This window comes from Bos indicus, chromosome 19 (assembly GCF_029378745.1).
Source record: "Bos indicus isolate NIAB-ARS_2022 breed Sahiwal x Tharparkar chromosome 19, NIAB-ARS_B.indTharparkar_mat_pri_1.0, whole genome shotgun sequence".
NCBI lineage: Eukaryota > Metazoa > Chordata > Mammalia > Artiodactyla > Bovidae > Bos > Bos indicus.
Window position 1 is genome coordinate 31,423,960 of NC_091778.1, and position 27,868 is coordinate 31,451,827.

Sequence of the window (27,868 nt, forward strand, 5' to 3'; positions counted from 1 at the left end):
TGTCTGTTGGACACATGGGTCTCTCTTGCATGTTTCAGAAGAGATGAAGTCCCTTGAGCAGAGGGAGGAAGCATGGCTTTCCTAGAAGCATGATTGAATGAATGGAACCCCAAGAATATTTAGGTTCTGTCCTAAATCACTGGTGAGTCATGCTGGGACTTTGTATAATTATTGAACCTCTCTGAGACTGTTGATTCATCTGCAGAAAGGAGATAATATTAATATGGTCTTCAAATATTTTCTCTAGATAATAAAAGGCATTCATTGCCAACGTCTCCATGGAATGCCACCTGATAAAACTCTATAAGATTTAGAGGTTTTCAGCATCCTTCCATTGACCCCCCACTAATCTGGATGCACTCAGAAAGAAGCTCAGTGTTTTTGTTGAGAGAAGTCAAGAGACAGAGGGGAAAACAGACCCCATCACCCCATGGCTAAGTCACTGCCTATAAATCTGCATTGTGATAACAAAAGAGACCCTGGTGGTCCAGTGGTTAGGACTTCCCCTTCCAATGTAGGGGGTGCGAGTTCGATCCCTGGCCAGGGAGCTAAGATTCCCACGTGCCTCGTGGCCCCAAAACCTAAAATAAAACATAAAACAGAAGCAGTGTTGTCACAAATTCAATAAAGACTTTAAAAATGGTTCACATCACAAGAAATTTATTTTAAATATGAAGAGAGAGTCTGAGTGATTCACAGATTTCCCGGTTGACCCCTGCGTCTCTCCTAATCTCCTAAAAGGTTTGGGACATCGTAGGAGTCTTGCCTGCCTGCATCCTTTGCCCCTTCTCCCCAGGCCTGCTTCAGATCTCCTCTTGGCCAGGGTCCTGGCTTTCAATGAGACAGAAGTGAAATGGTGTCATAGTCAGAGACGGGAAGTTTTGGTTAGATGCTGGGCATCTTTCCAAGGGGATTACAGCTAGCACATCTGAAGAAAAAATAAGTGGCACACTGGGGTCTCCTGAAATAGAAATCCATCTCTGTACCTTCCTAGGTACAGAGGAGGCCATGGGCTGCATGGGCATCGGGGAGAGCTCTGATCTGGAAATGTGCGGATTTTTGTCACAGCTGGCAATGACCTTGGACTGTTCGTTCTCCCTCCCAAGCCCCAGTTTCCTCATCTGTAAATCTCGAGGCTAGAAAAGGTGACCTTGAACCCTCCTCCAGTTCTAAGATTCCCTGAGTGTATCCTGATGGCTGGGGGAGGAGGAGGGCTTCATCCTTCTAAAACCCCTGAAAATTAATGCCACCACCAGTAAATACTCTCACTCTCTCTTACTCCCTTGGTAAATAATTAGGATGCACTAGAGATATGGTTTTTAAACTTTAATTTTGAGCCATGTGATGCTTTCTTAAAAAAAAACAACCCTAAAACATACCTAATATACAAGAGAGTAATATACAAGAGAGCACAGCAAAGCCCACCTATTACAGTGGATGAAGTTGACCTAGAGTTTGCCCTTGACAACTATAGAGACCTCTGCAGAGTATATGGGGCTTCCCTGGTGGCTCAGACAGTAAAGAATCTGCCTGCAATCCAGGAGACCTGGGTTTGATCCCTGGGTCAGGAAGAGCCCCTGGAGAAGGAAATGACTACCTGCTCCAACGTTCTTGCTGGAGAATCCCATCGGCAGAGGAGCCTGGTGGGTTACAGTCCATGGGAGTGCAGACAGTTGGACACGGCTGAGCAACTAACACTTTCACTTCACACAACGTACATATTGATGTTTTTTGTTTGTTTGGTTTGGTTTCAAGCACAAAGTACCGGTTTTTGTAAATACAAACCAGCAAAACCGATGATTCAGAGGACATTTATCTGAATGGAAATGGTCCTTTTATGAATGACTTTCTGTAAGATTTCTCACTAATGCCATGGTTGTTGTTATAGTTTAGTCGCTCAGTTGTGTCCAACTTTTTTGCGTCTCCATGGACTGTAGTCCACCAGGCCCCTCTGTCCATGGGATTCTCCAGGCAAGAATACTGGAGTGGGTAGCCATTTCCTTCTCCAGGGGATCTTGCCCACCCAGGGATTGAACCTGTGTCTCCTGCCTTGGCAGGTGGATTTTTTCACCACTGAGCCACCTGGAAGCCTAGTGCCATGGTTGCCAACCTGTAGTCTAGCTTCTGCCCCCACCCCCACCCTGCTTGAGATTCTTTTTCATCTGCATTTGATGAGAATCCCATGTTTTCCTAGGGCCCAACGATAATAGGATGAAAAGCACCAAACCGAAAGTCAAGGTCAGGGGTTCGTTTCCAAAGTTGTCTACCAATGTGACCTTGACAATGCCTCTTTCCCCTCTCTCTGTTTTACATTTCTTCTTTTTTCCAATGAGCGTATCGGGCAAGGTGGTTCCCATACTCTTCTGGCAATCTGGAATTGCTTACCTCAGCCTTCATAGCTGTGAACACCTTCACCAGCTGGCCTTCACCAACTGGGCTGCACACCTGGCCCCCTCCCCAGGTCTCCGGGCTACAGAGTCAGCAGAGGGTAGATGCCAGAGGGGGAATCTTCGGGTTTGCCTGGAGTATTTACCAACAGCTCCACTGACTGCACAGACTCTGGAGGAAACAGCCCCATGTGCTTATGTGAGCACTTGAATTGTCACATAAAACAAAGCATTCCCAGTAGCTGTTCTCCAGAGACTTTTAAACTAGTAAATAGTCATTGTCAGTTCAAGCTGCAATTAGACCTGGCCTGCCCCCAGTTTACACTGGTACAATGAGCTTAGAGCCACTTTATTCACTCAACCAAAGGTGACTGCACAGAGGAACGCAGGCCTCGGGACTCTCAGCCCCAGATCCCTCGTGGAGCCATGGGTGTGGGCTCTTGGGAACTAGAAGAGCCCTAGGATTTCCTGGAGAAGAGCTCTCGGGCCAAATAGTAAAACTCAAGCTCTCTGCAGTCTGCCCTTGACTCTCTCTGTCCTGAGGTCAGCCTGAGGCACATGCAGAACAAGAGGACCCCAGGGAGTTCCCTGCAGGGGATAAAGGAAAGACCATGGTCTTGACGTGAGTAGCAGCTCCCATATATTGAGGCTTATTGGTGCAGAGAATCAGACAAAACGATTGACACACAGGATCTCGTTTAATCCTCACCACCCTCCTGCCAGGTGGGTATTAGTGTCTGTGTTGGATAAATGCCTTGTCATTTACACAAGGAAAAGTGGCCCCCCTCACATCCTGGCCCCTATACTTCTTTTTATAAATGACATTTATAAGACGTGGGTTTTTTTTTTTTCGTATGAGGAAGTACAAAGAGAAAAACAAAGAATGACCCATGATCTCACTCCCTAATACCAGATAACCTCTGTCAATAGTACAAAAATAAAAATAACACATATACGTGTTTAGGAAATTCAGACAGTAAAGGAAGTGAGAAAGCTCAGAGGTAGGGACTTTCCTGCTGGTCCAGTGGCTGACACTTTGTCTTCCAAAGTAGAGGGTACAGATTCAGTCCCCGGCCAGGGAGCTGAGATCCCACATGCCTCGTGGCCAAAAAACAAACAAACAAACAAACCAAAAACAGAAGCAATATTGTAATGAATAAAGATGTTAAGAAGTGGTCCGTATAAAAAAAAATCTTAAAAAAATTCAAAGGTAAAGACATCCCTTCCTTCCAAACTCTCTCCCCAAAGGAAAGAAAGTTTTAGTATTTTGGCTTCATGATTATTTGCAGGAAAAAAAAATTTAGTATAAAGCAGACTACCTGTAATGGGTCTCTATATAGACTCTCTGAGTATAGTATTTTCATTTTTATTTTGTTGTGTTGTTGTCCTTTAGTCTCTAAGTCAGCTTTTGGGATCTCATGGACTGTAGCCCTCCAGGCTCCTCTGCCCAAGGGATTCCTCGGGCAAGGAGCGGGTTGCCATTTCCTTCTCCAGGGGATCTTTTCCTGCATCCGCAGGTGGATTCTTTACCACTGAACCACCTGGGAAGCCCATTATATAAAAGAAATGATACTGAAACATTGCCCTACCCTTTGGTTTTTTTTCCTCCACTTTTTGTACCTTAAAGCTCTTCCCACATGGGCATGTAATGCAGCCCTCCCTTATCCTTTTTAATAGCTAAGTACTATTCTATCACTTGGATGATTCCTCCTATTGACAGAGACTACTGTAATCAGCGGTTCACAGCCTTACCTGGGGCTTCACTGGTGGCTCAGTTGATAAACAATCTGCCTGCAATTCAGGAGACCTGGGTTCGATCCCCGAGTCAGGAAGATCCCCTGGAAGAAGAAATGGCAACCCACACCAGTACTCTTGCCTGGGAAATTCCGTGGGCTATAGTCTATGGAGTCAGACACGACTTAGTGACTAAACCACTGCCACGTGTCTAGCCTAATTCATATATTATGGAAAAACTTGAGAGCATACATGTAGGGGAAATTCCTAGCACTGAGATACTGAGTCAATGGCCTGTCCTTCAAAGGGACATCACTAATTTATCCTCCCACTGGCAGCAATGAGAGAGCTCATTCCCCTGGCACTGAGTCTCCTTGAATGCTTCAGTTTTGCATTGAATGCTTCAGTTTTGCCAAATTGATTTCTGTTTTTTTTTTTTTTTTGAAAAAAATAGCTCATGTTTTGATTTGCATTTTCTTAATAATGAAAGTGAAAGTCACTCAATCATGTCCGACTCTTTGCAACCCCATGGACTGTACAGTCCGTGGAATTCTCCAGGCCAGGATACTGGAGTAGGTAGCCATTTCATTCTCCAGGGGATCTTCCCAACCCAGGGATCGAACCCAGGTCTCCCGCATTGCAGGCAGATTCTTTACCAGCTGAGCCACTAAGGAAGCCCAGTTAATGATGAGTTAGGGTTAATCACATTTTTATATCTCCATTGACTTTTAAATTTTTTGGGGGGGGATTAGGGTAATTTCCTATTCATATTCCTTGTTCATTTTCCCTCGTATATTTTTATTATTATCATTATTTTTGGTGGTTATGATTATAGTAATGCTAAAAATTCTCCAAGCCAGGCTTCAACAATACATGAACCATGAACTTCCAGATGTTCAAGCTGGTTTTAGAAAAGGCAGAGGAATCAGAGATCAAATTGCCAATATCTGCTGGATCATTGAAAAAGCAAGAGAATTCCAGAAAAACATCTATTTCTGTTTTATTGACTATGCCAAAGCCTTTGACTGTGTGGATCACAATAAACTGTGGAAAATTCTGAAAGAGATGGAAATACCAGACCACCTGACCTGCCTCTTGAGAAATATGTATGCAGGGCAGGAAGCAACAGTTAGAACTGGACATGGAACAACAGACTGGTTCCAAATAGGAAAAGGAGTACGTCAAGGCTGTATATTGTCACCCTGCTTATTTAACTTGTATGCAGAGTACATCATGAGAAATGCTGAGCTGGAAGAAGCACAAGCTGGAATCAAGATTGCTGGGAGAAATATCAATAACCTCAGATATGCAGATGATGCCACCTTTATGGCAGAAAGTGAAGAGGAACTAAAAAGCCTCTTGATGAAAGTGAAAGTGGAGAGTGAAAAAGTTGGCTTAAAGCTCAACGTTCAGAAAACTAAGATCATGGCATCTGGTCCCATCACTTCATGGGAAATAGATGGGGAAACAGTGGAAACAATGTCAGACTTTATTTTTCTGGGCTCCAAAATCACTGCAGATGGTGATTGCAGCCATGAAATTAAAAGACGCTTACTCCTTGGAAGGAAAGTTATGACCAACCTAGACAGCATATTCCAAAGCAGAGACATTACTTTGCCAACAAAGGTCCGTCTAGTCAAGGCTATGGTTTTTCCAGTGGTCATGTATGGATGTGAGAGTTGGACTGTGAAGAAAGCTGAGCACCAAAGAATTGATGCTTTTGAACTGTGGTGTTGGAGAAGACTCTTGAGAGTCCCTTGAACTGCAAGGAGGTCCAATCAGTCCATCCTAAAGGAGATCAGTCCTGGGTGTTCATTGGAAGGCCTAACGCTAAAGCTGAAACTCCAATAATTTGGCCATCTCATGCGAAGAGTTGACTCATTGGAAAAGACCCTGATGCTGGGAGGGATTGGGGGCAGGAGGAGAAGGGGATGACAGAGGATGAGATGGCTGGATGGCATCACCAACTCGATGGACATGTGTTTGAGTAAACTCTGGGAGTTGGTGATGGACAGGGAGACCTGGCATACTGCACTTCATGGGGTCGCAAAGAGTCTGAGCAACTGAACTAAACTGAACTGATGATTATTGATGGGCTTCCCATATGGTGCCAGTGGGTAAAGAACCTGCCTGCCAACGCAGGTAGATGTAAGAGATGCGGGTTTGATCCTTGAGTTGGGAAGATCCCCTGGAGGAGGGCATGGTAACTCACTCCAGTATTAGTGCCTGGAGAATCCCCATGGATAAAGGATCCTGGTGGGCTACAGTGGTCCATTGGGTTGCAAAGAGTCGGACATGACTGAAGCGACTTAGCACTCACGCACGCAGGATTATTGATATGATGGAGCTTTTTGTAAATGAAGGGAAACCCCTTTCTCACACATTAGACCGTAGGATATTACATGGGTTTTGATGTTGGTCTATGGCCTGTTTTCTGTGAAGAAGATCACCAGTGGAATGGCTACAGAGCAGGGTCCTGGCCAGCACTGTCAAGCTTCCTTCCAACTTGCCAGAGACCAGCTCCCCCGTCTGTTCTGAGCAAAGCAGTCCTTTGCAAGCAGGCTCTAACGATGGAGCAATGTTCCCCCGATGAAGGAAGCTAGTTCTGGTTTTATCACAGTAATGTATTTTATTGCCCCATTTGCATACCAGATTTTCCAGGGCAACTCCAGTATTACTCAAATTTATTTCTGTCAATAAAGACAATTTGTTAAATGTTATGTATAATCTAATTCACCAGTCTTTTCTTAATGAATTTTTGGATTTGTGTACTGTATAGATTACAAATAAGCACATCCATGACTTTAGAAATTCTATAGTTTTACTTCTTGCTTGACAGATTTCATCATCAGGCAGCTTTTTTCCTTCTCCTAGTGAAGACTGGAGGATATTTTAGTCTCTGAGTTTTTAAAAACTGGAAACTCTTTATTTCCTTTATTGTTGGAGAATAATTTGGCAGTGAATTAAATACTTGGGCAACAGTTCCATCTTTGTATCTATCCATCGTCTATATAATCTGTGTATTCATCCATCATCCATCAATGTGTCTATCTATAGCTATCTTAGAAACAAAATAAAATACTTATTTGAGTCAGACATGTCCACAGAAGTATCTGGTTTCCTAATATCAGTATTGATCATGTCCAAGAATTTCTTGGTACTTATATAACACTATCATCATCGTGAAGTTGCTCAGTCGTGTCCGACTCTTCGTGACCCCATGGACTGCAGCCCACCAGGCTCCTCCGTCCATGGGATTTTCTAGGCAAGAGTACTGGAGTGGGGTGCCATTTCCTTCTCCAATATATATAACACTATATATGCATATATTTAAACAATGTAGTGGTGTGTTATCGGAGAAGGCAATGGCACCCCACTCCAGTACTCTTGCCTGGAAAATCCCATGGACGGAGGAGCCTGGTAGGCTGCAGTCCATGGGGTCTCGAAGAGTTGGACACGACTGAGCGACTTCACTTTCACTTTTCACTTTCATGCATTGGAGAAGGAAATGGCAACCCACTCTTGTGTTCTTGCCTGGAGAATCCCAGGGATGGGGGAGCCTGGTGGGCTGCCGTCTGTGGGGTCGCACAGAGTCAGACACGACTGAAGCGACTTAGCAGCAGCAGCAGCAGTGGTATGTTATATGTTTTTTTTTTTTTTTAATTTATTTTTAACTGAACAATAATTGCTTTACAATGTTGTATTGGTTTCTGGTGTACAACACGTGAATCAGCTGTAAGTATACATATATCCCCTCCCTCTCACACCTTCCTCCTGCCTCCCCCATCCCATCCTCTAGGTCATCGCAGAGCACCAAACTGAACCCCCTATATTATATAGCAGCTTTGCATCAACTATCTGTTTTACACATGGTAGTATATTTATGTTGGGGTTTCCCAGGTGGCTCAGTGGTAAAGAATCCACCTGCCAACGCAGGAGACGCGGATTTGATCTCTGAGTCCGGAAGATCCCCTCCCGAAGGAAATGGTAACCCACTCCAGTATTCTTGCCTGGGAAATCCCATGGAGAGAGGAGCCTGGTGGGCCACAGTTCGTGGGTTGCAAAAGAGTCAGACACAACTGAGTGACTGAGCACACAGTATATGTATGTTGATGTTATTCTCTCAATTCATCCTGGGCAGGAATAGGGATGCAGACATAGAGAAGGGACTTGTGGATACAGCAGGGGAAGGAGAGGGTGTTGCAGGTTTTAAAACTCTCTCTCTATGATGTCATCCTATTTACCTTCAGCTAGTTGAGTGTGGTCCTTAACACTGCAACTAAGAATGCTCCATGTTGATACTTAGAGCTCTGGTTCATTTCAACTGTACAGAGTTGAATAGGGTTACATTATATGAATATACCTCGAGTTGGCTCATTGGAAAAGACCCTGATGCTGGTAGGGATTGGGGGCAGAAGGAGAAGGAGACGACAGAGGATGAGATGGCTGGATGGCATCACCAACTCAATGGACATGAGTTTGAGTGAACTCCGGGAGTTGGTGATGGACAGGGAGGCCTGGCGTGCTGTGACTCATGGGGTCATAAAGAGTCAGACACAACTGAGCGACTGAACTGAACTGATTTATCCCAAGAGTTCTTTCCCCAGTTTATTAGAAACAGTATTGCTCATGAACATCCTTGCATGTATCTCCTTATGCACACATTTGAGGATTTATCTCAGGCACAGACCTGAAGGTGAAATTGCTGGTTCTGTGGTACATCTATCATCAACTTTATTAGCCGTCACCAGGGTTCCTTCCAAAGCACTTGCACCAGTTTACACTCCCACTAGAAGTGTGCAAGAGTTCTTGTTTCTGCCTCTACATGCCCAGAGTCCCAGGAATTTTTATTTTTGCCAGTCTGCTGGGTGCGAAATGTTACCTCATTATAGTTTTAATTTGAATTTCCCTGATTACTTTTGAGATGGAACACCACTTTATGCATACTGGACCTTTGAATTTTCTCTTCTGTGACTTACCTTTTCATCTCTTTGGCCTGATTTTTCCTATTGAGTTGTCTTACTTTCTTATTAATTTGAAGTTATTTGTGTTTTCTGGATATTAATATAAACATACGTTTCTATCCATTGACTTATAGTTTCATGATTGCTTTTGAAGTATCATAGTTTAACTCTTTCTGGTTTATGAATGAGCACAGGTTTTATTTTCATTCCTGGTTAATACAGAAGTCTCAACTTTAGTTAAAGTTCAACAAAAAGAAGTGTACCTTTGCTTTTAGAAGGTGATTTAACCAGAAACAAAGAAACAAACTCAACAAAACAAGAAAAAAACACTTCTTGAATTTTTTTATTGAGGTATAATTGATATACAAAATTATATTAGTATTTGACATTTGCGTATAATGCACTGCAAAATGATCGTTATAGTCAGCCTAGTTACCATCTGTCACCATGCAAACATAATACAATATTATTGACTACTTTCCCCAGGCTGAACTATATACCCCCATGATTTATTTATTTTATAACTGGAAGTTTGTGCTCCTCCATCTCCTTCATCCGTTTTGTCTCTCCTCCATCCTCTCCTGTCTACTCAAGTAATGGTCTCAAAAGTCTTTAAAAGGTTGCTTTACTTTCTGTAGGTTTAGTATTTTATGAAGTTGGTTTGCATTTCTCCCTTTTTTTCTAAATGGCATTTCACTAGTGAATATATCTAGATATCGATCCTTCTAATGTATGTCTGATATTTGACTAAAGATTAAAGTCTTCTATCTGCTCAAAAAAAGTCTATTAACTTGTAATTATTGCTTCTGAATTATCTCTTCTGTTTCTCTCCTGGGCATCTTATTTTAAACAGATAGTAACTTCTAGAGTTGTCCTTTTTTTTTTTTTTTCTCATCTTTTCTCCTTTCTCTCTCCTTCCCCACTGAGTACCCAGTGGGCCTCTCTCATTGGAATTGACTTCACCAGTTTCTTCAGTATGCACACTCTTGTCCATATTTACAACTCAGGCAAACTGCCTAGGTTACTTTCTTTCACTCCCATAGCTGTGGGTGGAATTTAACCAATGCAAAATTCTCATAAATTTTATTGAAGTCATTCAGATATTACCTCATTTTCCCCCTCCTATTTTTTATAGCACATCTCTTTTACAGAGAAATTTTCTGTTTACTCAAAGCTGCTTTCTTTTAAAAAAAGAAAAAATACATATAACTTATTTACTCCGGCTCTGCTGAGCCTTTGTTGCTGCATGTAGGCTTTCTCTCACTGTGGGGGCTCCTCTTGCCGAGCACGGGTTGGGGGTGTGCAAGCTTCAGTAGTTGTTCTGCATGGGCCTAACTGCCCGGAGGAAAGTGGCATCTTTCTGGACCAGGGATACAATCTGTGTCCCCTGCCTTGGCAGGTGAATTCTTAACCACTGGACCACCAGGGAAGCCCCACCTTTGTGGGACCTGATCGGGGGCTGTGTGTGTGTGGTGTTGACACGTGGATAATCCACACTACTTGAGTGTGCTCACAGAGCGCCCCCTAGCCTCTATTTGGAGCTCTGCTGGGTATAGGGCCGTTTCTCTGGAACTGCAACTTGGGCAAAATTTGTGCTGCTGTGGCCTACCTTGAGGCCCAGCATCAAGTCATGGGGTCAAGCATGGGGTCAAGGCTGCAGAGAAGAGAAGCGATTCCCCTGGGTCCTGGCTTAAGTCTCAGAGAAGAGTCACGTCGACACGTGTTCAGACCGAGGGGTGAGCTGGCTTGGGGAGAGCTATAGAAAGATTTTGGGTGTAGGGATGGGTACACGTGGTTGGGATCCAGGGTCTGCCACTGCCTAGCTCCATGAACTTAGAAAACTGACCATTGTTACACAGGGCTCTTGTGAGGAGGAAATGAAGCCAGGTGTGCAAGAGAGAACTGACAAGGGGGTTTGGAGTCAGAAGACCAGGATGCTATGTGGAAAATCTAAAAAGAAATGATACAAATGAACTATTTACCAAACAGACTCACAGACTTAGAGAATGAGTTTATGGTTGCCAGGGGGTAAGGTTGAGGGGGGAGAGATAATTAGGGAGTTTGAGATGGTCATGTACACACTGGTATATTTTAAATGGATAACCAGTAAGGATCTACTGTATAGCACAGGGAACTCTGCTCAGTATTATGTGGCAGCCTGAATGGGAGGGGGGTTTGGGGGAGAATGGATACATGCATATGTATGGCTGAATCCCTTCGCTGTTCACCCGCAACTATGACAACGCTGTTATTTGGCTATAGTCCAATACAAAATAAAAAGTAAAAAAAAAAAAAAAAGAAGAAGACTGGGATGCTAGTGATGGCTCAGTCATCTTCCAATTTCCCACCCTTGGCCTCAGTTTTTCTACCAATAAAATGGGAGAATAATATTTTAATAATACAGAACTTACAATGCAGTAATGATTAAAACTTTAAGAAAATTGTGTATGAACGATCTTTGTAAACTGCATAATGCTACGGAATGTTTGCTGTTGTGTCATACAGATGAAACCCTGTTTTCAGAGGCTCTGTGCCTCTGTCTGGCCCACAGTAGGGATCGGGTGATTGAGTTGGCTTTCAGTCAGCTCAGCCCCAAAGCAGTAAGCAGCACTTAGCCCTGAGGGACCTTGTTCCAGCTGACAGATAAGAATGATTTCAAGTAGCAAAGGTACTGTTTATTGTGCCATCTCTCTCGGTATTGATTGGTTTATCAAAAATCTTATTTATAAGGAGCACAAAAATAAACCAAACTCTGAAGGATGTATCGGAGGTTCTGAATTAACGAGGTCCAAATTTATGAGATTTCGGAATTGCTACTTCCATTTCTTACTCTTCTGTTGGGAGGGGCAGTAGGGGGAAGTAACTCGTTACAGGACAAGGGTCCCCCTCTTCTTGGGGCTTGTACTGTACCACTCCACACTCCCTTGTCCTTCTCTCCTTCATCCCTCAATGAAGTTGCATTTTTCCGGGATGAGAGTTGGGTTTCTGGAGTCGTGACATGGCTTGGGATACGGGTAGAAGCCTCTTAGTTCAGCTCCAATAATTCTTTTCTATAAAATTCTGGGTTGTGACTACAGTCTTTTACAGCCAGAAAGTTCCTCGTGGAAAGCTGTGTGCCCCAAGGAAGGAGGTATTTATTCCAGAGTGGAGGACATATGGGAGACAGTGGTAAAATTCTTTTATATTCCTGATACACTTGGATTACAGATCTCAGACTCAAGCAGCAGTATCATCAGGGTGACTAGATAGAAATGCAAGCTCTTGAGGCCCATCCCAGATCAAATGACTCAGAAATTCTGGGGGTGGGGCCCAGCAGGCTTTAACCTGCCCTCCTGTTTTTTCTGACGCACACTCAGGGTTGAGACCCTCTGATCTGGGAGAAGGCAGAAACTGGTCCAGCCAGACTCCACTCTTCAGAGGAAGGATGCTGGAGTCCAGGACCTAAATAGAGGGCAGGGCAAGGCACCCACGAGGACTCCAGCAAATGCTCACTGCCCCCCTGACCCCCACGAGCAAACTGAACCTCGGTTGTTTATACGTTTACTCTAGGGCAGTGGTTCTTCTTCCCTGTGTGAAAATGTCAGTCACTCAGTCATGTCCAACTCTTTGCAACCCCATGGACTGTAGCCCACCAGGCTCCTCTGTCCATGAAATTCTCCAGGCAAGAATACTGGAGTGGGTTGCCATTCCCTTCTCCAGGGGATCTTCCCAACCCAGGGATCAAACCCAGGCCTCCCACATTGCAGACAGATTCTTTATTATATGAGCCACATGAGAACCACCTGGAGACCTCCTTTAAAAAAAAAAAAACACAAAAAAACACCTCCTGATCAACTGAATCAGAATCCCTGGAGCAGTGTTAGGACATTTGTATTTTTTAAAGCTTCTGGATGAATCCAACATGCACCCATTTTTTGATATCTAATGCAGAGGATGCATTGCTAAGAAAAAAAATGTGATTTAGGTTATCTACATTTATTGTACATTTTTCCATTAGAAATGTATTTCACCTATTTATAGTGACATGCTCATTATAGGAAAAAACTTGGAAAATACAGAGAAGCTGAAAGCAGAGAAGAAATAAAACTCGTGTTCCGACCATCTAAAGGTGGTGGTCGGTATCAGTGTGTTTTCTTTCAATCTTTTGTTGTTGTTGTTTTAAACTACACTGGTTTGCACTTTTTACAGAATTGTGGTCATACTTACTATAGTATTTTCTTCCACTTTTTTACTTAACTTTACATCTTAGGTAGTCTTCTCAGTGTTTAATTGTTAAGTACAGTTTTTAACATGCTCTTGTGGCAACATGACATATGTGTGGCTTTCTCCACTTTCACATGTACATACTTCAAGATGGCATTTAGAGAGGTCTTTCTTTCTTTTTAAGGCCTGTACTTCAGGGGTCCTGTGAAATCCTACATCAAATGTCAGAAGCAGAACAGTAACTATTTTTTCTCTTTGCATGTCTTCTCCCAGGGTCTAAGACTTTTCTTCACCCCCAACCCCACAGGTAGACGGAGAGAGGAGGCTGACGAGGGATAAAATCTTACTGCAGAAAGTTGAAAGAGAAAAGCACATAAATATTTTCCCAGTGTTTCAGAGCCACCGCCCTACTTGTCAGCCTCAGTGACGTTGGATTTCTCCTAAGCCCCAAGACTATAGTTCATAGGATGAGGTATGATTCATAAACATGCACACACGTGGAGCATTTCGATCAGAACCACATTTCTATGCTCCAGGAAGAAAGAAAACCAAAGGAATAAGACAAGAAAAAGAAAGGAGGAAGCTGGGACAAAGCACAGGATGGTAGGCCAAGTTCAGTTCAGACTGAAGTGCTGATGTGCTCAGTCAGAAATGCCAGAGTCAAGTGCTTTCCCCCACCTCTGCTTCCAACATAAGCTTCCCAGAACTTTCTTCTTTGTTGCGGTTATATGTGTGTGTATGTGTGTGTGTGTGTGTGTATATATATACACAATATATGTGTATATATTTAAAATCTTAATATATAGAGTATGTAATATATATTATATATGGCATACTTCATATATACTTTATATATTTATAATATATATTATATATAAATTTATGAAATAATATTTTATATATATATATATATCTTCCTTGATTGCTTCTACCTTCTGACTTAGCTGCTGATTTGAAATTAAGTTCACCGCCATTTTTGAGTGAACTGGAACAGCAGCCTTTGTCTTCTTGTTGGTGTCATGGATGTGCCAGGTAATTCTGCCCCGTCTTCTTGCAGGACATTATGGGAAGGATGCTTACCGAAGTGGAGGACCTGATCTCCATAACTTCATCTCATCTGGATTTGTCACATTAGGAAGAGGACACACGAAGGGTACAGTGGAAACCATTTTTTACTAAAATACAGAGGTTGCCTAGGGAACCCCCATCTGAAAGGCGAAGATGGTGTGGAGGCCAGAGGCTGGTCCGGGACAGGATAAGTGGGGTGGTTCCATGGCTGCTTACCCTGATGACATGCGTGGCTTCACAGGTGTGACTTTAGAAGGCAATAATAGACTCCCAAGAGGCATGCGTCCTGGCCCGCCCATGGTGTGGAGCAGGACACAGATGCCCGTGGCTCCCCGTGGGATGGGAACGCAGGCAGCATGGCGGGAAACACTGCGGACAGACGCAAAGTGTTCCTTCTCCTCTTGGCTATTATTCCTCTTCCGTTTGAAAGCCACATTTAACACCTTGATGTCAATGTTCTGTCCTGGGGGGTGTTGAAGCCGGCACGCATGTCGAGAGTTTCAGCGTCCTAAGTGTGTCTATGTAAACTCTCCTTGATGGGGACACGAAGGTAGAGGTTACACAGACCTTCCAGCCACAAGCTGAACTCTAACGTGGCATTTCTGCTGAGCTGCTTTATGACCTAGCCGACAGCTTGCAGAGCATCTGTGCAGGGGGTGTGGCATCCTCCATCCTGTCTTTTGTTTCAACAGAGTTCTACTAGTCTTGTGAGCATCCTGTCATACCAAGAGTAACTGGATCCCCCACCCTTTGATTACCTTCCTAACACCTGTGTACTGTGATAGACAACTGTGAATTCTGTTGTAGGGATGGTGTATCCCTGTCTTCCTCTGAAATATGTGTTTGTTCCAAGTGTGAGTGAACAAGGAACTTTGCGATTTTTTTTCTTACGTTCCGTGCATCCAATTTTTAAATTCCCTATGTGATGTTTGTTCATCCTATAGAGAAAAAAAAAAAAATCTGTATCTGTGTATGTATTTTCTGTTGTGTCTCTTTGTGTCTAAATAAAGTTTATTGAGGATTCAGGTGGCATTTGTGGCTCCTGAGAGTTGCAGAATCAAATTGGGACCAGATGACTTGGGAAGGGGTTTTCTGGTAAAAGATACAAACCTAGACATCCTAGACACACTCATATCAACTCAAGGCTGTGATGTGCGACCTCCGTGTCATCTGCTTTGGGATAAATACCCATCACTCTGAAAGAAATTAGAAGGGAGCATTTTCAACCCACAATAAACATTTCTTATCTCACAAAGTTTCTGCGGGTCAGGAACTGGGGAGCAGCTCAATTGGGTGCTTCTGGCTTGGGGTGTCTTCGTGAGGTTACATTCATACCTGCTTCTAAAGATGCTGCTCAAGCCCCACGCATCCTGCCTCGTGAGGATGGAGGGGGCTGAGGTGGCGTGTGGGTGGTGGGTCGGTGAGACCCACACGTCGTGAGCACTTGGTGAGCGATGGCTCTTTCATAGAAGACACATGTTGCAATAGAGGAAGCCATAAAGAGAAGATGGGTCAGAATCTGACAGCACACTGTAAGTCAATTTAAAATGGTAATATATGTAAAGTATGTAATACACATATATGGCATACTTCATATATACTTTTAATTTTTTTTTTAAAAGGAACACAAATCAGGAGTTGGAGCATTTACTCCAGATGAGTAGGGTCTATCCTTCCAGAGAGGAAGCTCAGCCTCCTCTTAGATAATTTTTCAAAGTCTGTCTCAATGAACACCCCTATGGAGACCCTCTGCTATTTGGGCAGTTTGGTGAAAGATCTCAAGCAGGGTGGTTCTTTTTAAGTCTGCAGGAGAGAGCCTGAAGACTCTTTTCCAAAAGCCCCACATGACCATACTGTATTACTATGACCTCCACCAGGGTAGCCCAGGCCACACCAGGCCTAGAGTCCTTCTGAGCGGCAGTGACAGCAGGTACACCTGTGCCAACCTGCACTGTCCTCGGTCCTTTCCACCCGTGTGTGTGTGTGTGTGTGTGTGAAGAGAAAGATGGACCGATAGATTCTTTGCTGACAGATAGGTGCCTCAAAGTGAGTCCCCTTTGGAAGAGGCAGGCACTGCTGCCCAGGTCAGCACGTAAGCTGAGCACCTGCTGCATGCCAGCTACTCCTCTAGGCCTGAGGATGCAGCCGATAGACTTACATGCCAGAGAGAGATGATAGATGTAAAGGAGTACATCTACGAAGCATGTCAGGGAGTTAAAAGCTATGGGGCAAAATGAGGCAGGGAATGCGGGAGGAGCTGGAGTTGTTGAAAAGAACATCCAGATGCTCGAGAATAAAAGTGGCATTTGAGCAAAGACCGAAGGAGGTCAAAGGTCAAGTCCTCTGGGATTTGGGGGGAGGGTCTCCCAGGTGGTGGGAACAGCTGCCCACTGCCCCCACCCTACCAGCTGGCACAGGGATAGCTGTGAGGCTGGAGCAGATGGGGCCAGGCTGCGGGCAGGAGGGGGTGAGGTCAGAGCGGGGCTGGACCACCCAGGGCCTGGGGACCACTTAGGGATCTGGTTGCCACTCCAGGTGGAATGAAAACATAACACTTGTGCCCTGAGGCGTTAGGAAGACGATGTCAGTGGGAGGACCAGGGTCTTGACAGGCTGGGGCTGATGCGAATTCACGCTGGCTTCATAGTAAGTTTTAGAGGCTTCTTAATCAACCATGTGGACAAGTTCAGGGGAGATGTCCTGGCTGGGGATGTAACCGTGGGAGTTTCTGGTACAGGAAGCCGGACGCTGGTGACATGAGTTCCCCAGGGTGAGCGAGGCTTCCCAGGGGAGCAGAGGCTCCGGGAGAGAGATGACGGTGGGAAGGTGAGGAGGGACCTGCAGAGGAGACCAGTCAGGAGCGGGCAGCCAGGAAGCAAGAAAAGCAGGGCTGGGTGGCATCTTGAAAATCAAGTGGGAGGAAAAAAAAACAAACATGTTTCTGGGAGAGAGTCATCAGCTGTGATAAGGTGTGAGATGAAGGAGGAGATGAAGCCTGAGAAGTGACCACAGTGTGACCCACAACGTGGAGGTCATGTGAGCTTGGCAGGGGCGATCTGGGGAAGGCTTTTCGGCTGATGGATGCAAGAGAGAATGACTGATGCCTGCGTTGTGCTGCTACAGGATCTGAGCAGACTGAGTGATGGGAAGATGAAGGTTCATTACGCTTGTCTCACTATTCGGGGAGATGTTTGAAATGTTCCCTAATAAAAATTAAAAAGGATTGTGAAAATAATCTTTTATTATTTAAAAAAGGGTGAAGAGGAAAAGGAGACTGCAGGAACAGAAAACCCTCCAGAGTTCTAAAGTGAAGGGGAGTGGGGAATGAGGGAGGAAGCTAGAAAGGAGTGTGATGTAAAGAGTCTTCTTTTTTTTCTGATGTGGGAAATCACAATACATGTGATATTCGTATGCTGATAGGAATGGTCCAGTAACAAAGGGCAAACTGATTATGCTGGAGTGGGAGGGATGTATTTTAGAAGTGACATCTTTAATAGGCGAGAACAAGTGGCATTTGTCACCCGGCAGGGGAGGGGCTGGCCTTGTCTAGGAGCAAAATCCGCCCAGAGTCACAGACTTCAGGTGGGATATTCAGTCACAGATGCACGCAGATGGGCATATGTGATCCCTGCTCAGTGATTCAGGAAGCAGGGTCATCCAGTGTATTAGGGTGACCAGACATCCCAGTTTGCCCAGGGCTGTTCCAGTTTTAGCTCAGAAAGGCCTGTGTCCTAAGAAACCCCTCTGTCCAGGGCGGATGAGGTCAGTTGGTCACCCTTCATGAGGATGTGTGAGCAGGCGCAGCCTGTCTGGTTTCAGAGCATCTTCCACACCCATCTCTCGAGTTCAGAGAAGTGGGATGAGAATGCTGCTGGTACCCACACAGCCTCAGAGGCCTTGGGATCCCCCTCAACAAGATGGAGACAAGGCCAGAGCCCTGTGGGGTGCATCCCAGACCCACAGAAAGACCCTGGATGGATCACTTCATTCTGTGTAGATGGCATTCCCTGGGACTAGGCTGGGAGTGCCCATTCCTGCCGCAGAGCACACTCTCCATCGGGTCTCAGGCAGAGAATAAGGTGAGGTGTGTAAATGCTATGGGGGTGGGAGGTGTTGGAGCTGGTGCTGAGATCAGAACTGGAGAAGTGACCATCCTGATACCAGTTTTGGGGGGCTCAGCAAGGAGGGCAGTGGCAGAGGTGGCACCCCAGCTGCTCAACCCCCAAATCCAAAGAGGAAGAGGAACAACGGCAGCTGGGGGCAGGGGGCTTGGGGGAATTCTAGAGGCTGGGCCAGTGGCACCTGCTCCCTAAGAAGAGAACAAGGCCAGATATGGATTCTAGCACTCACAAAGGCACATGTGTCAGCCAGTGAGGAGTCTGGGAAAAAGGTCTACCGGGGCCAAAACATCAGGGCAGAGGCCTAGAGCCTTTTGATCAGCGTGATGGGTGGACATAGGAGGCATGAGCTTCCTGTGATGATGAGGTCTGAGGGGTAACAGTGGGAGTGGGTGACTGAATGGAGCGGCGGGTCAGTTGCAGGAGTCCTGCTTCGGCTCTCTGGTTCCGGGTGGGCTTTGTGGTCCTCCACCGCCAGCACTGTTCTGCTGTGTTGTCTGCTCCCAGCCCTGGTCTGAGCCCCGCTGCTGGCCTGAACCCCAGGCACTCATGGGCCCATGCTCACCCCTCCCAGCTGCTGCCATGGTCGTCTGTAACGCAAGGTTTGAAGTTAGATCTGCTCTTCTGGAAATGACAGAACAGGTGCATCGGCCTCTGCTGAACCAGAGACCACCACCCCCGCACCAGGATCTGAACACCCTGTGGACTGTGGCAAGGAGACCCCTGTGCCATTTGGCTCCAGAAATCCAGCTTAGATATTTCCACACTCTGGGGAGCCAGGGGAGCAAGTGGGCTTGACTACACCAAGGTGTTTAAGGGCTGGACTCCAAGAGCTCAGAAGGCGTCCGGTCGCCATGGCAACAATTAACTGGGAGCTATAGTGAAAGCAGATGAAGGTGGGCCTGGCTTGCCGGAGACCGGCCTCTGAGAAGCCAGCACCACCTGGCAGTGTTCTATCCTGTGCCTTTCCGTAGGCTGGGGGATCCAGGATGGAGTGGGAGGAGGCCAGAGAACCTCTGGAATTCTGGGCTGAGGGCAACAAAGCTCTAAGCTGCCTACTGATGGTTCTGATCCACTCTCTTGGTTTCCTCTGCCTGCTGACATCTGATTAACCACTGAACACTGAGAACCAGGCCTCGGTGTGCTCAGCTTTACTCAGTGGTACTTTGCTCGCTCGGAGTCAGCACACACAGACCACCTCTAAGCCTCACACTCAGGGAAATAAACGCATAGCATCAGTGTGCTGCCGTGTTTTGTTAGAATTGAGCCAACCTCACCTGGTGGCTAATTGGTCAGAATTGATTGCATCAGAAGCAAGGATGGATCTGCATGAATGTTGAATTTGGCACTCACCCAGTGAATCCCTTTCTCAATGTAACTGCTGTTCAGACAGAAGAAAAGAAAAGAAGACAATGCAAAACCCAGGGTGGTCCCTCTGAGAGCTGCTCAATGGACCACTTCCACTTGCAAACTTAGCCATTTTGCCTAAAGGCAGCTTTTCCACAGGACCGTCTTTTCCATGTTAGTCTTACTGACAAGCACACCCCTGACTCTCCAGGAAGAAGTAATGGCTCTATGTCCCTCCTCAGTGTGGCCCAGGACTCCCTCTCCACTGAGACTAGTTTTAGCAGCAGTTAAAGCCTTGCAAGTCTATCTGAGAAGCATGGTGCCCTGGGCCCACTTCCTGAGTTGCCCACAATTCCACCTCTGAGGTGGGACTACCCAGTTTACCACTGAGAGACTCACTCAAGGCATCAAGACATCAGTCCACAAGTTTTCCATCCTTTTCAGGGCTGTTCTGGGCTACCCTGGTAGTTCAGATAGTAAAGAATCCATCTGCAGTGCAGGAGATCTGGGTTCAATCCCTGGGTTGGGAAGATTCCCTGGAGAAGGTAATGGCAACCCACTCCAGTATTCTTGCCTGGAAAATCCCATGGACAGAGAAGCCTGGTGGGCTACAGTCCATGGGGTCGCAGAGGGCTGGACATGACTGAGCAACTAACACTTTCACAAGAGCAGTTCTTAGGTTGAAAGTATCACCAATTCACACTAACTTGGTAAAGGTGACACAGAGAAAGATTCCCATCCATCAGGCCGTTGGCTGAGTCCTGGACTGCACGTGTCTGTGTTTAATGCTTGTTTGTGGGCACCACAGTCAGCCCACGTCGGATACATGGCCAGTCCACTGGGACAGTCTGCTGGGCTGATGTAAGGAGAGGGGGGATGTTACAGAACCAAGGAGAAGGATGCACTGTAAATCTTGCCTTGGGAAGTTTCATCTCTTACCTGTAGGGTGTTTTCCAGGGAGAAGTAACCCAGGTAGAGTGAGGTCTTAGTCCCCACCAGTGGGGCAAGAGAGAAGTCTCACTGGTACACTGGGGTCAAGGAAACACCCCTCACTCCTGGGCTTCTGCCAGCCTGACTCCTTTTCTGCTCAAACAGGAGGAGGAGGAGGCATACAGGATGCCTTTAGCACCCTGACTCTTTAATAGTCTCTTTCAGCCTCATTGGGAGAAGACAGAAGGTCAAGGGGGCTTCTCCCGTGGCTCAGACAGTAAAGAATCTGCCTGCAGTGCAGGAGACTCAGGTTCAGTCCCTGGATTGGGAAGATCCCCTGGGGAAGGGAATAGCTACCTACTCCAGTTTTCTTGCCTGGAAAATTCCATGGACAGAGGAACTGGCGGGCTACAGTCCATGGGGTTGCAAAGAGTAGGATACGACTGAGTGACCTTGAGAGAGAAGGAAGATCAAGTTCTTTGTTCGCAGAGGCCAGCTGGCCCAGCCAGAGGTCTTGCAGCTCTGAGCTCTGTTCTTATTTTTCTGTCTCCTGCTGGTGCCAGGTCCAAGGTTTCTCTTGCCGTGACCCATAGCTCAAGATGACCCCAGGCCAGTACAGTCTCTTCCTGGCACTGATCTTGGCACTGACCGGTCATCCAAGTTAGGAATCTCCCCTTCCCAGGAGCCAGCCCTTGGCAATGGCTTTCCTCCCTCTCTGCTGCTCATTGCCAAGTCTTAGGAACCCTGACAGCTAAGCTGTTGGGCCGTCCAGTCCTGGAAAGGCGGTGGCAATGCTATCTCTGCCAGCTGGAGTCTGTCACCAGGAGAGGATGCTTCTCAATCAACAGCTATCAGCACTTCACGGCAACTGCATATTCCTAAAACTTGAGGACTGCTAATTAGGGCTTTCCCAAGTGGCTCAGTGGTAAAGAATCTGCCTGCAATGCAGGAGACTGGCGTTCAATCCCTAGGTCAGGAAGATCCCCTGGAGGAGGAAATGGCAATCCACTCCACTATTCTTGCCTGGAGAATCCTAAGGACAGAGGAGCTTAGAGGGCCACAGTCTATGGGGTCGCAAAGAGTTGGATACCAATGAGCAACTGAGCACGCATGCCCACACCTAAGCTTTGAGGGTGAGGCAAAAGGACCTCCTAAGACTCCAGTGACCTGCTCAGAAGTCTGAGTCATAGGGATTTATCCACTTCAATGAAACTTAAGTATTAGTTGAGCAAAGATAAGTACAATGGTGCCTGCCTTCCAGAAACCAGGCAGTGATTCCTGCCAAGCAAACAATTGAGAGGTGCCAAGAATCCTGATCCTGAGAAAAGCAGAAGGGGTTTAAAAGAGGAAACCATTGCCTCTGAATGAAGGAGTCCTAAACGGCCACCTGTTGGAGACAGGAATGGAGATGGTCCTTGCAGGGCTGGAAGAACGTGAGCCAAGACTGGGACAGGGAAGACACTTTGTGTGTGGGTGGGTGCTTCTGGAACAAAGGCATGGATGTAGAAACGCCAGTGTGATGGTGGGTGATGATACCACAGAGGGGTTCAGGGGCCATAGCTCACCTCCATGGGCGTGCAGGAAAGTGATGGGCCATACCACACCTGTAGTGGGAGGCAGGAGAGTGATGGGGTCATAGCACATCTGTAACGGCACGGCAGGAAAGGAAACTAGAAAGGCTGGGGGGAGGCAGAGTCCTGAGTTTCCCAGGCACAGGATAGACACAGACTGAGTTCAAAATTCTAGCTGATGGTCACCAGCCACCCCCTTCCCTTCCTCCTTTCTCCTCTTCTGTCTTCAAGATTAGTGGATTTTTGCCAATATACAAGTGAATGAATGAACGAATGGATTGAAACAGCACTAACCTGGGGGTGGGGAGCCCTGAGATGTTGTTGCAGGTGAATGTGATCTTGGGGAGAATCAGTTTGCTTCTTTGCATCTGCCTCTGCCTACCTGTAAACTTTTCTGCAAGATGCCCTTTATTTTCTTGAGATTTTTGGAAATGCTGTTCCAGCGTCGCCTTGCTCTGTATGGTATTTTTTTTTTTTTTTGAGAAATCTTATTTCTTTTGAAGCCTGACAGTTTATTCTTCTGATTTTGTAAGTTATCTCTTTGCTTGAAAGCCTTGATAATTTTTATTTTTGAAGTCTGTGAGTTCTTCAAGGACATCAGAGATGATCATGCTGAGTACATCTTCCAGGTACCTGGTGGACTGTCTTGATAGGTACCATCCAACCTTCTTTTAATTTAAAGCAAGTTTGGCTGAATTACATTTTTGTGTATTAGTTATCTTCCACGGTTTTGTTTTTCTCTTGAATGGGCTCTAAATATAGGGACGCTGTTTTTCCCTTCCTGTCTTCCCGTGCCGCCACGTTTTATGTGACTTGTTTTGCTTTCACTAGTTCCTTTTTATTCTCTCGTTTGCCTCGTGCCTTTTTCAACCATGCCTTTAATACGTTTTGTTTTGGCTCTCTTCTTTCCTAGGCATCTTGTACTTTAGTCTTCATTTTGTCTTTTTCTCTCACATCTTTCGTGTGTTCAGTGAATTCTCTCTAAATTTCTGTCTCCCTTTTGCCACTTGTTTTTAATGTTTTGAAGTTCTGTTTCAAGGTGTTTTTTTTTTTTTTTTTTTTAAATAACCACAAACGCGTTTTTAAATCTAACTCAGTTCAGAGTGTCGTGTTCAGTTTTCTTTTGCTTCATGTTTATTTTTGTGCGGGATTGGAAGAAAATTGTTATTAGCAGAGGTGTTTGAAGTCTCATCTTATGTTTTTTAACGGTAGATTCCTGTGTGTTTATTCCTATTCCTTCTGTCTGTTTTCTTTATCTGTTTGGCTGCACTGGATCTTAGTAGCAGCAGGCAGGCTCTACTTCTCCGAGGCATGTGGGATCTTAGTTCCCTGACCAGGGATAGAACTGGAGTCCTCTGCATTTCAAGGTGAATTCTTAACCACTGGACCACCAGGGAAGTCTCTTATCTATTTTATGACTGGTGGAAGTGATCAGATTCCTATTGAAATGGTATCTTTTCTACTAGTATAGAAAATGCAATTTATCTAACAGATATTATTATTAGGAAGGAGATGAATGTCCTTAGACATTTTTGTGTTCTTTTGTCTTATAGGGCCCCATTCCCGCCTTGCTGTGGTTGTTCTTTTTATCAGCCAATCTCCAAAGATTCTTCCTTAACTTTTACCTTCTTCTCACCCAGATGCAATATTTCAGAAGACTGTCGCTTTGAATTGCATGTAGTCAGTACTCTGACCTACCAGAACATTTTTCCTGTGTTTGCATTCTTAGGGTGAACTTTCTCATTTTGACAGGAGTTTTAGATCATTCCTAGGCTTGCTGCTATCTCCTTCTCTGCTCTCTTTCATATAGTTTATTTTATTTCCAGGCTGACCTTGTTCACCACAAGGCTTGTAGAGGGGACTAGAAAGATAATTTGCTGAGATTTGTTACTTTTTCTTCTTTGGTTCAGTTCAGGCACTCACTCGTGTCCAACTCTTTGCGACTCCATGGACTGCAGGATGCCAGGCTTCCCTATCCATCACGAACTCCCAGAGCTTACTCAGACTCATGTCCATCGAGTCAGTGATGCCATCCAACCATTTCGTCTTCTTTCATTAAATGTAATTTAAAATCTGGGCAGGTTCTGGTTATGTTGAACACACAGCTAGAAATAACAGAGCTAGAATGAAGGCCAGGGCTCTCTGATTATGATGCTTTTGACTGTATTATACAACAGAGTGATGGAGAGGGTTTGTGGAATATCCTGGCAAATGCATAAAGCTACACACATGCGATAAAGTCTTAGTTGATTAACCGTAGCACATGGCCTTATGTTGTATGTGATGCAAGAGTGACTTTCTGCTTTTGCCACTGACTGAGGAAAACCTAGTTGGTGATCATGAGTTCTAACTGATAGAGAACTAAATATTATGTCATTGACAGTAGAATTCTGTTGTCACCCCAGAGAGGCAGATGAGGAGGACGGGGCGGGGGGGGGGGGCACTTGCTCATTCAGTGTTTGCTCTGGCTCGCTGGTTCCACCCTCCAGAAGTTTCCCCATTTCCCATGATCTCTCTTGGCCATATCGGAAGTGGGTGTGGAGGAATATGTCTTGAGAATGATCCAGCTTTCTTAGTCCACCATTTCCCAGAGAGAGTCAGAGGTCTCAAAGACTGTTTAAAGCAGAGGTCTCCAACCTCTGGGATCTAATGCCTCATGATCTGAGGTGGAGCTGATGTAATAATAGTAGACATAAAGTGCATAATAAATGTAATGCACTTGAATCATCCCCAAACCATCCCTCCACCCCCTCTAGGTTCGTGGAAAAATTGTCTCCCATGAAACCGGTCCCTGGTTTCATGGTCTCAAAAAGGCTGGGGAAGGCTGGCTTAAGTAGAGGATCTCTGTTCCTCTAGAAGTTCACTCTGTAAGCAGGAGGTTTCTTACCTAATCGATTCGCATCGATTCCAAGTGCTAGTAAACGTACACTGTCCTTGACTCTCAGTCCTCAGAAGTGCTGTTCCCTTTGCCCCAGACCTCTTTATCCCACTTAAGAGAGGTGTTCTGAGCCCACCAGATTCACTGTTGGGGGGAGACATACCCTTACTTTACTCTGAGTCACTTCTATTTAAAATAATTTTTTAAAAGAGCTTTTATTTGTTTTTGGCTGCATCTCAAGGCAGGCAGGATCTGAGTTCCCTGACCAGAGATCGAACCCATGCCCCCTGCAGTGGAATCGCGGAGTCTTAACCACTGGACCACCAGGGAAGTCCCCGGAGTCACTGTATACAGTTAAAATGCGGATCTCCTCAGCTGACATGGGAGGGGAATAGGAGCGGGAGAAACAGCACAGCAGCCTGTAAATACTCCCACTTCGATGTGATGCATGGGACCTCCACTCACATCACTGGCCAGAGTTAGCCACGGGGGCATGCTAGACTTCAAGAGAGCAGAGAGAGGTGTCCTTCCTGCACTGGGAGAGGCAATCAGATACTGACTAGTCTGGGGTGTGTCGCTGCTCAGTGGAAGCTGTAGGCTAGGCAGTTGAGACTGACTCCCTCCCATAAGGCAATGAGAAGGGGTGTCGTTTGGAAGATGCAGGGAGGTGCAGGTCCTTCCATTGGGTCAGGGTCAGACAATACTTGGTGATTGCACTCGGTGGAGAGCACTGTGGTACTCTGCCTGGATTGACTGCCTCACAGCCTCCTCCTGTCTTTGGTCCTTGGTACCCAGAAGCATCTCCTTCATGAAGAGGCAGGGCTGAGAGAGAATTCATCCCTTGTGGCTTGGGATTGCTCAGTGGCCACGAGAGACCATGCTTCTTGGCGGTTATGCTAATACAGCTGAGGCTTCATGAAGCATTCTCACCGAAACCCACACTCCCTGGAATCACTCAATTTGTTAGCCATCACTCCTAAGACTCACCTTTGACTGGAGAAAGTTCAAAAGCTATCAGGTCACCGGATGGAGGCCAAGCAAGTCTTTGTACCTCAGTCTCTTCCTGTGGATTCAGATATGTCCTAGGAGCCACTATGATGCAAAAAGGACTAAGAACCTGATTGTTTTACTTTGCTTGCCACAGACAGGTTCAAGGGCCCATTCTGGAAGTTTTACTGGGGGAATACAACAAAGCCGCTGGCCCCAAAATTGATGAGTTGGATTTTTGGGAGAGTGGTCAAGGACCTAGTGTCCTTGCGTCAACACAACACAGGCTCTGGGAAAGCCCAAGTGAAGGGGGGCTTGCCTGAGAGTCGAGGCTGCCATTTGGGTGGCTGGAGGCGTGAGTGGCTCAGACAGGTGCTGAGACTCAGCCAGCCTCTTCTTCATTTTGATTAATTGGTTTCTCTTTTGTTTTATGGGACTTGACAGCACTGGTTGTGGCTTTTCGTGGTTGACTACCCCCAGAGTACCTAATTACAGAGGAGATTTTTTAAAGCAACAATGAACACATCTTCTAAATATGTTCTCAATCCGCTCCCCTCCCTGGGTGACTGGAGGCAGAGGAAAAGGAGGGCTGGAGGTATTCCCAGAGGCCTCTTGTCAGTCAGTCCCAGGGAGGTCCCACTGGGGCCACTCAGGGGCGCCAACCTTGGGAAATCTTGGGGTGGGGGCGAAGGGGGGAGGCCTTGCCACCCCAAGGCCACACCCTGGGCTCAGGAAACCCTCACACCTCTTGTCTTGTTCTTGCTGATGAGGACTGAGGCACCACTCAAGTCCTAGGTAGGAAATTATACACTTCAGCCAAAGAAGCGAGGTGTTCTGTCAAAAGGAAAAGAAAAATATTAGAAGCTTCCAGGGAGATCAGAGCCTGACTCAGTGAAAACTCCTGGCACAGGTGATTCTGAGACGCTCTCCTTTGTTCTTCTGAATGAACAGAATAGTTGCAATAGGAATAACAGACTTTTTATACATTCATCTACTTAGCTAACAATTCATTCATTCATCTATTCACCCATTCATTCATTCATTTGTTCGTTCATTCATTCATCCACCCATTCATTCATTCATTCTATGCATTTGACCCAGTGCCAGGTACTGGAACATCTATTGGCAAGAATCTCACTGGGCAGGGCATGACATCAGGGCCCTCATCTGCACTGAAGATCAGAATGAGCGTGGAGCAGAGTCCCAATACCCTGGTGGCCCAGATACTAAAGTGTTTCCCACTCCATCCCAACAGAGGAAGAGGAGAGAAAATGCCTGTGGTTAAGTCACATTTTTATTTCTCTCTGGCCCGTCACCTGTTTGTCCTCTCCCTTCTGACAGTGCGGCGGGGCACTCACAAGGACTCCTCAGTGGAGAGACTTTCTTAAAAGAACTAAAGATGCCAAGGACGGGCACCAGGGAGGCACTACACACACATATGCACACACATGCGTAGACATGTGCAGATAAGCACAGCAGATGTAAGCTCTCTGTCCCTAGACTTTCTTTCTGGAGAGTCACACTGAAGTTGAATCGTTTAATAGCACAACAAGGATGTAAACCTCTGGGCCTGTTCATTATCCCCATCTCTTCCTTCTGCGACTACAAGGGGCTGGACAGCCCTCGTACAAAATCTCTGAATTACGGGCTGCTCTTCCTCCCAAGGTGGGCTCCTTTTATGT

At 45.9% G+C, this 27,868-nt stretch overlaps 1 protein-coding gene and 1 long non-coding RNA gene across 5 annotated transcripts in view; one reads left to right on the forward strand and one right to left on the reverse strand.

Annotated features, from left to right (window-relative positions):
- SHISA6 (shisa family member 6) overlaps positions 1-27,868 on the forward strand; it is a 262,209-nt gene that overhangs the window by 116,761 nt on the left and 117,580 nt on the right. For 2 of the 4 annotated variants that reach the window (XM_070773098.1, XM_019980424.2), the window contains exon 3: positions 14,346-14,441. The exons of the other annotated variants lie outside the window; for them this stretch is intronic. In XM_070773098.1, coding sequence (XP_070629199.1) covers positions 14,346-14,441 — 96 coding nt within the window. The remainder of the gene's footprint in view (positions 1-14,345; positions 14,442-27,868) is intronic. 4 annotated transcript variants of the gene reach the window in all.
- Positions 17,854-27,868, reverse strand: part of LOC109574558 (uncharacterized) — a 148,991-nt gene continuing 138,976 nt past the window's right edge. The window contains exons 3-5 of the long non-coding RNA XR_002183107.2: positions 26,932-27,020; positions 26,187-26,281; positions 17,854-19,063 (exon numbers count right to left, since the gene is read on the reverse strand). This is a non-coding gene — a long non-coding RNA (uncharacterized lncRNA). The remainder of the gene's footprint in view (positions 19,064-26,186; positions 26,282-26,931; positions 27,021-27,868) is intronic.